Consider the following 11,072-nt stretch of genomic DNA (forward strand, 5'->3'; position numbering starts at 1 on the left):
AACACCATGATGTCATTAGCTTTGCTTTATTGCAAGTATTCAGCAAATATATTGATTGCTGATAACAATAGTCCAGATCAGCAGTGCTGAAGAAAAGATTGTCTTTGGAGGCAGAGGTATTTCTGGTACAATTTCCCTTCACATGATCAGCCCAGGCCCACCAGTGCAGGAAGTGCCACTGTATTTGGCATGACAGCTCAACTGTATCTTAGTAAAGCAGTTCCCATGGTTCTTTTCCACACTTAGAACTTGGCATAATCAATATTAGCGTGTTGCAACTGCCCACAGACTAGAACAAGAGAACAGATCTCTGAAGATTATGATCACTATTGGCTTAGATTTGAATCTATGGTGGAGTGGTTTCATTGGTGTAGCAATTAGTTATAGCCCGAGGTCACTAGACCTGTTAAAGAGGAAAAACTGGAGTCAAAAATACCAGAAAGCAGCAATACGGAATGTACAATTTGTAAGCTGGAAACAAATAAAAGTAAACAAAACCCTCCAACTCTTAGCAGTATCAGTTAAGCTGTAGTTTCTAGAGTTATGATCTCTCACCCCAGTGATTCTGGTTGAAAAGCTTAAAACCCTCTTCTTTGTTCTTACAATTTCCCAGCCTGCTTCTTTTAATCTCTCGCCTAATATATCCCAGAGGGACACTTCCTTCTTGGCTCAGTCATATCTTCTACTTATTATTATTATTGCACTAATAAGTGGAGAAGGGTGACAGGAGGTCAGCACGTAGTCCTCAGCAGTGCATATTCAAGAGATGGGATGCTTATGTGGCTGTAATGTCAAAGGAGTCCTCCTGAAGTGTTCTGAAACATGCCAAGTCATAACACTGTCAGTGTCAAGCACATCACTTAAAGCAGGGGTTCTCAATGTTGGGTCCCCAGATGTTATTGGACTTCAACTCCCATAATCCCCAGCCCTAGTGGCCTTTGGTTGGGGGTTATGGGAATTAAAGTCCAATAACATCTGGGGACCCAATGTTGAGAATCCCTGATTTAAAGAACTGAGTACTTATTGGAGGCACATAGCTCAGCCTATCCTTGGAAAGGCTGGCTTCTTGATATAATAGAGGTGCTGAAGATGGAAATGGCAAGTGCTTAGATGGTCACACAATATTACAAAGTAACAGCATGAGAGATAATTGCCTTCATTATTTGGTTCTTCTACCAAGGTCCTGTTGCCTCTCCTGGACCTCAATATTCAAACAGAGATGAGCAAACAGGACACCTGGGTGATTGATTTAGAACATCAACCAACTTAATGTTTTGAGGACTAGTGCAACATATAGTGGCTAAGAATCTGAACTGAGAAATTCCTAAATTGAAGCTCACCTCAATCATTAAATCACTCACTCAGCCCCACTCTGACATCTGCAATATAGGGTGTTGGCCTATCTTACAGGATTGTTGTACAGAATACTGACAATGTCAGTGACGTGCCTTGAATACCTGAAGCATGTTGTATCAATGCCGAGTTATCATTCTGCTGAACAGAACAAGGCAACTGTCCTATAAACATACATACATAAAACTAGAATACAGAGATGAAAACACCCCCAATAAGTCTTGTATACAGCAAGAGAGAGGACAGTGAAAAATAGATTTATCCTCTGTATAAAGAAGCTGCTATATTGAAACTGCTTTTAGCCCCAGAACAATACTAGGTAAGCACATATGGCCCACCCCTTCACTTGCATTCAGCTTCTCCTTTCTGATCTATCCAAATAAAACATATTCAGCAATACAATGCTAGAGCCTGAGGGCCAGTCTTAGACCAAATGCCACACCAAGTAAGGAGCACATTTGGTGTATATTCTGATTGTTTTTGCTGTGCATTTTTTTAAAAGCTGCATTTGTAGTCCCTTTCCGAACTTTGGTTCATGATTTGTATGAATGATTTACCCGTCATATACAGATTTACAGATCCATGCAAGCAAATGTATGTATGCATACCATATATAAGCAAATAAAAACAAGTTTCTTTCCCCTAATTTTATAGAAACAGTTTGATTTTTAAAATTCCTGAACTGCCCAGTACCACTGTCCCTAAAGTCTGGCACACTAGGATCAATTTCCAGGCTCACCAGTCCCTAAATCTAATCCTGAAGAGCCCTTTCCTCTCACCGAGTAGACCCAACCTATTTGTCTGCTTTGGCTGGTCAATGTTCAGACCACTCCTCTCAAGCTGTAGGTTATGAAGAGAAGCATTTTAAAACTTATTCATATCAGCTCCTCCTTCCCGCTTTCTAGTTCTCCCAGTATACACACTCCACTGGAGAGTCATCATCTAAAGACACTTTCAAACATCACCGACCCAGTCCAACGTCGATGTTCCTGGCTTCATAAACACATGGCAGGACTTCCACGAAACTCAAGAGGATTATTGATTGGAGGTCTATGAACTTGTGCAATAAAATTTGTCTTGGACACCCCACTAATGAACTGATCCCAGGGCCAAATGTGAGAAAGTACCTTCAGGCCTCTTGCACAAACATTCTGCTTGAATTACAGGTGGTGCATAGTTTGGTTTCCAGGAGAGATTGGAGCCATTTATAAATGCCCTGGAGATAGAAGGCTGTGTGGAGTGCATATCCCAGGACATACTTATACCTGCAGTTAATATTCCAGAAAGCAATTTAGGTCTTCTTTGGCTGGAAGAATAATCCAAAAAATACAGTACAATATATGTAACAGCACATATTTTCCCTTCCCTCGCTGTGTTCACATTTCTGCTTTTTTCTGGATTTCCAGCCATTCTCTCCTTACCTCTGCAATCTCCTGACCATACCAATCATGCAACTTTGAGAAGCAGGCTGTCTCTGGAGACACGGGACTCTCCAGTGCAGCAGAAGCCAGGCCAACAACAGGTGCTCCACTTACACTGCTGCCTGCCTGCCTTCGACGCGGAGGTAAAGGTGGAGGTTTCAAATATCCCCCATCTTGGTCCAAAGAAACCACTCCGGCAAGAGAGCAACCATTGCCCCATGTGGAGTAACCATTCTCCAAGATAACCGGGTGCTCTTGGATGGGCACCATAGCAGGATTGGAGAGGTGTCTCTTCCGGCCAGAGGAGGATAACTTCTTTGGCAATTTCTGGCAGGCGGCCAAGCTCTTTTGAGCCTCCTCCAGTTGTTTTTCTAGCTCCCTGACCACGAGCCTCATGTAATCGAAGCTGGCCCGTGAAAGGGCCTTCACCCAGGCCTCCATAGCAGCATGGCAGTCTGCAACCAACTCGTAGGCCTTGCCGCCGGCACCATCAAAGCGGATGGCAAAGGCAAACTCCTCAGCAGCCTCACACAGCTCCACAGTGCAACCCTCCAGTACAATGAGCCCGAGAGGGTCACGGCTCTCCCGCTCCTCAAAATAGAACAGCAAGTTGCCCTTGAGGATGAACCAGCGACGGTGGTAGGAGGTGGTGTGGTGGTGGCGCTCCACGCGCTTGCACAGGAAGCCAGTGTGGTCTGCTGGAGAGTCACAGGTGGCATAATGTGCCACGCTTCGCTCATTCAGCTTCATTGTTGGAATCCTTCACCCTGCATTCGACAGACAAATGCGCGGAATTGTCACTTTGGAGCAGACTACAAATTCACCATCATTGAACCCCGTCTTGGAGGATACGGCAGAAATTAAAGATATGTCCACTCTGCAACTGAGAATTAAAAATACTGACTGTGGTGTTGGGCCAAACCCTTAAGTTACTAGATCTGACCTGTTCTTCTAAGGATGTCATTTGTTCAATATTTATTAACCTTTGCTCAAACAGTGGGGTCAAACTGATCCAGGGAAGTAGGGGGAAATGATAAAATGTGTATCTACAAATTCTTCAACTCCATACTGCTGGTATTCCTCAACATTAAGGAGGTCAATTGCCCCTGTGGTATTTCATATCCCACCTACCATTTCTAATTTTTTGTCAAGGTAATTTCACCCAATTGCAATGAATAAGAAATTGGAATTGGCACACACCTGTTTGTTTCACTTTTGTATGCACAAAAATAGTCATGATTGGCTTTTTTTTTTTGCTGCTGCTGCTGCTGCTGCTACTGTTTGTTTGTTTTTAATTAATTAAATTTAACTGCTGCTGTTTTTCCCCTGTACTGCCAAACTGAAATGCTTAATGAAGGGTAGCTTTTTGTCTTTGCAGCTGGAGTCATCCTCAAGGCAACCCAAACTACATTTTACACCAAATTACCAATGTAATTTTTTTCCCCCAGGCAAGGGTTAAGTTACCCAGAACTAGACGGGTAATTATAAATACTTTTAAGGGAAATCAAGAGCAAAAGAAGAAAACTCCCGGTTTGTCAAAGGATTAAATGAAACATTCCCACTAAGCCCCAGCAAGTTACAACAGAATTCCTTCAGTCATATCAACACAGAATGTTGCTTCCACTGCAGTATTTTTTGTTCACAGACATTAAAAGCAATCACAGGGGCATTTCTGAGTGGAAACACTATGTGGGGATTAGTCATCCATGTAGCTTTTCAGGAGCTGGGTTGGTGCAGGACCTGGCAAATCTACAACGCTGTACACAGATCCATCTAGGTAACAGCCCCTTTATGGCTGCTTGAAAAGACCTGAGCACAGAATGTTGTTCCATAGGAAGCAGCATAAATTCATAGGGACTTTAACTACCTTGGATAGTTCCTGCCTTCCTGGAGAAAATTGAGAGGCTGATGGGGAATGCCAGACCATGGTTATTTGTAGTAACATTGCAAAGTAGCAGATGTCTGTAACCCATCATTAGCAGCTGGAGAAAGGGCATTTTCAGTGATGGTGCCCAAACACTGGCACTCAAGCATGAATCATCCCCTTTGCTAAGCAGGACCCACCCTGGTTTGCATTTGAATGGGAGACTACATATGTGAGCACTGCAATATATTCCCCTTAGAGGATAGGGCTGATCTGGGAAGAATCCCTGCATGCTTGCATGCAGAAGGTCCCAAATTCCCTCCCTGGCATCTCCAAGATAGGGCTGAAAAAGACTCCTGCCTGCAACCTTGGAGAAGCCGCTGCCAGTCTGTGTAGGCAATATTGAGCTAGATGGACCAAGGAACAGACTCGAAAGAAGGCAGCTTCCTATGCTTCTATGTTCTTGCCTTCATTGTCTTTTTGGCACCAGGAAACATCTGTCCAACCTGTTCTCTTGAGTATTTTTTTTAATATTATCTAGTTTTGGTTTTACTATTTTAATGATATTAGTCTTGTTTTAACTGGATCACAGGAAACTGCCTAATACCGAGTCAGACCTTGGTCCATCTAGCTCAATATTATTTACACTGACTGGCAGTGGCTCTTCAAGGTTTCAGGCAGGAATCTTTTCCAGACTTACCTGGAGATTCCTTCTGCATGCTAAGGAGATGCTCCACCACTGAGCTAAAGCCCCATTCCTATAAGTAGACGGCCATGTCCTAGAATTGTCTGTATGTTTGTTGTAATGATGATCTCTTTAATGTTCACTTGTAAGCTGCCATGACAAATCAAGGAGTTATCTTCCAAAGTGTATGTGTTTCCCTGTAATAAAACAATTTGTGAGTCAGTCTTTTCTGGGTATTATTATTTAGCAGGCATCTTGCTTTACTAGTGTTTTCAAAGGTTGTCCAGATAAGTTCTCCTAACTTGGAAAAGAGGCACCTTTTAATGTGGCGATTCTCTTTATTTAGCAGGGGGGGAGTAACTGGCCCTATCCACCCCCAGAACAGGACCTCCAGTGACTGTTGCTGGTGTCTATCTTATGTTTCTTTTTAGATTGTGAACCCTTTGGGGACAGGGAGCCATCTTATTTATTTGTTATTTCTCTATGCAAACTGCCCTGAGTCATTTTTGGAAGGGCAGTATAGAAATTGAATAAAAACAAACAAACAAACAACATAAAACAAGTCCTTACTTTTAGGTACTGCCATCATGTACATGTTAATACCCCCTCACTGAGGAATTATAGGAACAGGGAATATAGAGGAGGGCCTTCACACTCAGCAGCATCCTACTACAGCCTCTTAAATGTCCACTGATCAAAAGTTTTCTATTTTTCTCACTTGCCATTGTTCATCGGGGGGGGGGGATCCAGTCAAGCCTCTGCAGAAGTACATACCCTTGTTTACCCCCACTACAGACGGTGGAGAGAGGAAAGAGTGTGGGGTCAGCTGTGCTGATTAGGCTGCTCCCCAGTCCCAAGGGGTTTACCGAGCTTCATTTGTTTCTTGCTGTTGATGCCCAACACTGTAGCTGAAAATGATGGATTCCCAATATTGTAGCTGAAACAAAGAACTGTGTAAGTGCCCATTAATTTGTATGTGGTTTTTTTAAAGCAGAAATTGAACAGGGCAGAACACATACAACTAAAAACTATGGCCCATTTCCACCACAATCCCATGGCCTGGTCATTGAAACATCAGTCACTCTGACAAAGTTCCAGATTTCAAAATGACATGTGGGATCATAATATCGAAGGACTGACCAAGGCTGTAAGATCAAGTCCACCCCCTCCTCCCATTCCAAAGCAGGATCTAGCCCACAGTGTGCCACACACCAAGCACCAAAGGGTACAGCATTTCTGTACATCAGGCTGCTGCTAAAGACACATGAGCAGAACCAGGCAAAAGAAGTTGGGAAGATTAGCAATGTGCAAACCTTTTGTAGGGCAATCTCATCTACTTCTCCATCACAAATGTGTCTGTTTTGTAAACGATTGTGAACCGCCCCGAGACTTTGGTTTGGGGTGGTATATAAATGTATAAAATAAAATAATAATAATAAACCCAACAATCCCCTATCCCCATCTCCACTACTGACCTCTTTTGCCCCTGATTATCATCTAGCATACTATCATTGTGTTGCCACCAGGGCCAGCATAGCTGGGCAGCCCAAGGGCCTCAGAAAAGAATACCACTGTTGCCCAGGGCCACTTCTGTGCACATAGCCTTGTGCAGTGGTGGTGGAGCATCTCTCTCAGGGCTCACCCAGGAAGGAGTGGGCCAAGGAAGGGCAGTTTTCCAAGGATCCCCTGAAACCTGGAGCCAGCCCCACTGTGTGACAGTCTCAACAACAGATGCAGCTTCCCCCCTAGCATATTCTTCATGCTAGGAAAATGCTGCATCTGTTGAATTTCTACCTACCCCACAACTATTAAAGAAACAAAGGTGCCAATTCACTGAATAGCTTCTTGCAGTCACTGGACCAACGCCCCATTGTTTTTCTTCCAATTCTATCCTTGGGGTATACATTTCACTCCAGCTTAACCAAGGACACCCCCTTGGGCCACAATACTATTACTAACCAATGAAGAGGGAGGGGGATCTCTCACTGTTTTACCAGAGTAGAAGAAACCAGCAGAGGGTCTCGATTCTCTCCCACCCAGCCAAGGGAAGAGAGTCACAGTGGCCTGTTCGCTTTTACTAAGACTACGACAATGGCTCTTCTCACCTTATGCGGGGAGGGAGCACTTCTCCTGCAACAAATGGATCGGGAAACCCCACTTGGACAGTCCTTAACAGAGAGAGAGAGAGAGAGAGAGAGAGAGAGAGAGAGAGAGCGCTACTAAGCAGACGTGGCGTGAACATATCGTGAAGTTTGATGAAGGGCCTACTAAACTTGATCCCTACAGCCTACATGCCGAAAGACCCACATTCAAGAAGGAGATCCTGCTAAACCACATTCAAGAAGGAGACCCTGCTAAACCTCCGGAGCGCAGACCGCCTGGATATCTCCTGAGCAAAAGAAACAAAGGAATGCAGCCGGGTGGGAATGGTTTGACCGACCCGCTTTAAGGAGGATCGAGGACGTGGAAGGAAAGTTATCTACAATCTTACCTTGTTCTAATACTAGGATTGTAACCTCTTTGAACTTTGTTACATCTCGGCTTAGCCAATTATCCCTGCTCCCCCCCAGTACTTTCTTCTTGTCCTCCCTCTCTCTCTCTTGAACTGCAGTTATTGCCTGGTTGATGGATCAGATTTCTAAGAACAAAACCCGGAACGCAGGATCATCACTGGAGTGGCGAGTACCGGGACCCTCGAGGGGTAGCTCTTTTCAATCCAGGTTTTCCAGCAATCTTTCTTAACAGAGTGGAGGCTTCAGTTTCGTGTTTCTTTTACTTTCCCCTTCTTCTCCCTCCAACCTCCCTCCGCCCGCCCCCACCTTTTTGAAGCCACGTATAGAAGAATTCAGAATGTCACGAGTAAGGGTTTTATTTTCCCTGGGTATCCTTTGTGATTAGTCTTCTTTCATGGGCGTTTCACTTAAGTTCTGAATGCTGAGGTCTTTCATTTAAATCAATGTTACAGGTTAAACACATTACATCCAATGCAATATATGGAGTCATACAGAAAAGTCCACCAAATATTTGTATTTCCTAAGTTTCCTTGCCCGAAATAATCTTGTTTTTATGTTGAAGAGGGGAGTGTCTTTCTTTTAAAAGTAGTATTTAAACTTTATGTCTGCTTTTGACACTTTAGAAGTAACCCCTCTCCTCCAATCCCAATTGTTCACAGGATCGGGGTTGTTTGTAGTATAACTTTGCAAGAATGCTACCAGAAAGCAATTATCATGCTAATTTATAAGGATCCGTTTTAAGCCCCAATCTCTAAATCCATAGCAATTTATATTATCTTTCTAGGCTCTTCTTTGAAAATCCTTTCTAATTAGAAGTTGTTTTAAATAAAATCGGATCAACTGAAATTATAATATTGAAGATGCAGCTTAATGTTACAGAGCGAAAAGTTATGCAAAAGAACGAAAAACCGCAATGTCTACTTTTTAAAGAGTCTGTTTCATTATTTTCAAGTATAGCCATAAGAGGGCGCCCTGTTGCAACGTGTGCAGCTAGGCTATGGGGAAGGGCACAAATCAGGAAAGAAATAGCAACAGTCTGCTGACGACTGGAAAGATAAAATACGACAATCAAGCTCAACCGTGGGGGAAACAAGGTACCAAATGGAAACCAATAACACTTATAGAATAGCTTGTGGAAAGAGTCTGAAATGGCTATTTTCCAGTCATTGTGTGTGTGTGCGCATACACGTGTTTGTGTGAATGACAACCTTTGCACATTTTAAAACTTAGATACAGGCCCTTCAAATGCATGGTACAGTTAAAAAATGTACTTCTGTACCTGCATTCAACATAACATGTGAATGACTTTACCTATGTAAAGATCCGTACCTGAGTACACTGTACACTTGTGCAAGTGTGAACATAACTTTTGAATTGGCTTAAGGAATCTGCAGGATGCAAAGTTATTCCCCTGGTTATTTCCAGGTGCCTTATGGATCCTGATGGTTTTCAGAGGGCTCTTGGGGATGTTCCCAGCAATCTGGTGGGCACTTCTCCAGCACAGCTCATTGAGGCCTGGAACATCAAGGCCAGGAGGGCTCTGGATGAAATTGCCCCTAAGCGGCCTCTCAAGATTCATGGATCTCAGCTTCCTTGGTTTACTCAGGAGCTTAGGGAGATGAAGTGCCTTAAGAGATGCCCGGAGCGGGCTGGAGGAAAACTAATGCTGAAGCCAACCAAGCACAGTTACTCTCTTATCTTCAGGAGTATTCCATGGCGATAAGGGCAAAGTCTTCTCACTTCTCTGCTCTTATTGCATCAGCTGACTCTCACCAAGAGGCCTTATTCCGGATTACCTGTTCCCTGCTTGGGGATGCAGAACCAATGGAGGTTCCATCTGGCCGCTGTGACATGTTTTCTAGATTCTTCGCTGATAAAGTTGCTCGCCTTCGGCAGGAGTTGGACTCCAGTTGCACAGGATCCAATGAGATGACAGAGACTTCGTCTTGTGATGTCATCTGGGATACTTTTGAGCTTGTTGAGGCTGACGACATGGCAGGCAGCCCTTACTGCTGGATAATGTTCATTTCGAAGAAGCAAAATGAACGTTATCCAGCAGTGAGGGCTGCCTGGAAATGAGCTCCGGAGAACTGTTGCGTGGTGCCTGGGCGTGGAGTTGGGGGTGAGGGGATTAACCCCTTAATAACGGCTGGCCTGGGAAACTGCATACGAATAATGTCTCTCCCTGGACGGGGTTGTGCTGCCCCTGAAGGAGGTGGTCTGCAGCTTGGGGGTCCTCTTGGACTCACAGCTCCTCCTTGAACAGGTGAAGGCTGTGGCCAGAGGTGCCTTTGCACAGCTTCGGCTGGTCCGCCAGTTGCGGCCCTGTCTCAACCAACAGGCCCTGGCAGTGGTAACTCATGCCCTCATCATCTCTCGTTTGGATGACTGTAATGCGCTGTACCTAGGGTTGCCTTTGAAGATGACCCAGAAGCTTCAGTTGGTCCTGAATGTGGTGGCCTGCCTGCTTATGGGCACTAGGAGATATGATAGTGTGACACCTCTCTTGCGGTTGCTGCACTGGTTACCTATTTGCTTCTGGGTCCAGTTCAAAGTTCTGGTTTTTACCTTTAAAACCCTTCAGGGCTTAGCACTTGTTTACCTTCAGGACTGCCTCTCCCAGCCAGTCTTGTCCCATCCTGTGAGATCTTCTCAGGTTGCCCTACTTTCGGTCCCTGGTCTCAGAGAGGTCCATAGTACTAGGACCCATGGAAGGGCTTCCTCTGTTGCTGCCCTTCACTCTGGAATTTTCTCCCTCCCCCCCTTCCCAGATTTGGTCTGCTTCCTCCCTTTCAGCCTTTAAAACCTTATTGAAGGCATTTCTTTCCCACCAGGCATTTGCCCTTTAAATCTTTTTGAAAAATAAATAAATCTCAGATGCTGTTCTTGTTTTGTACACTGCCTTGAGTCTGTGGATTGGGCAATATATTACATCTTTTAATTAATAGATAAAGAGATAAAGAGATAAAATAAAATATTACCAGTTCAGACTCTCAGTGCCTCTTCTCACACGAACTGCCAATACATTTTCCAAATAATGGATACTCTGTATGTGCCTATATACAGCCTTGCAACTGATTGATTAAATCATTTCTAGCCGGCCTTTTAATTTGCTTTAATATCAAAACTATCTAATTTTTTTTAAAAAAAAATCTCATTAAACACAAACACTCAAAATATTATCCCATAAGAACAGCCCTGCTGGATCAGGCTCAAGGCCCATCTAGTCCACCATC

The 11,072-nt window shown here is 44.0% G+C and overlaps 1 protein-coding gene across 1 annotated transcript; it reads right to left on the minus strand.

The window, feature by feature from the left end:
• Positions 1-1,518: 1,518 nt before the first annotated feature.
• Positions 1,519-8,119, minus strand: PHETA2 (PH domain containing endocytic trafficking adaptor 2). The gene is made up of 3 exons (XM_053252722.1): positions 7,815-8,119; positions 6,098-6,260; positions 1,519-3,541 (listed from the first exon to the last, which is right to left on the minus strand). Exon 3 carries the CDS (start codon positions 3,522-3,524, stop codon positions 2,730-2,732), a length of 795 nt encoding a protein of 264 aa, XP_053108697.1. The 5' UTR covers positions 3,525-3,541; positions 6,098-6,260; positions 7,815-8,119; the 3' UTR covers positions 1,519-2,729.
• Positions 8,120-11,072: the final 2,953 nt, after the last annotated feature.

Source organism: Hemicordylus capensis, chromosome 5 (genome assembly GCF_027244095.1).
Source record: "Hemicordylus capensis ecotype Gifberg chromosome 5, rHemCap1.1.pri, whole genome shotgun sequence".
NCBI lineage: Eukaryota > Metazoa > Chordata > Lepidosauria > Squamata > Cordylidae > Hemicordylus > Hemicordylus capensis.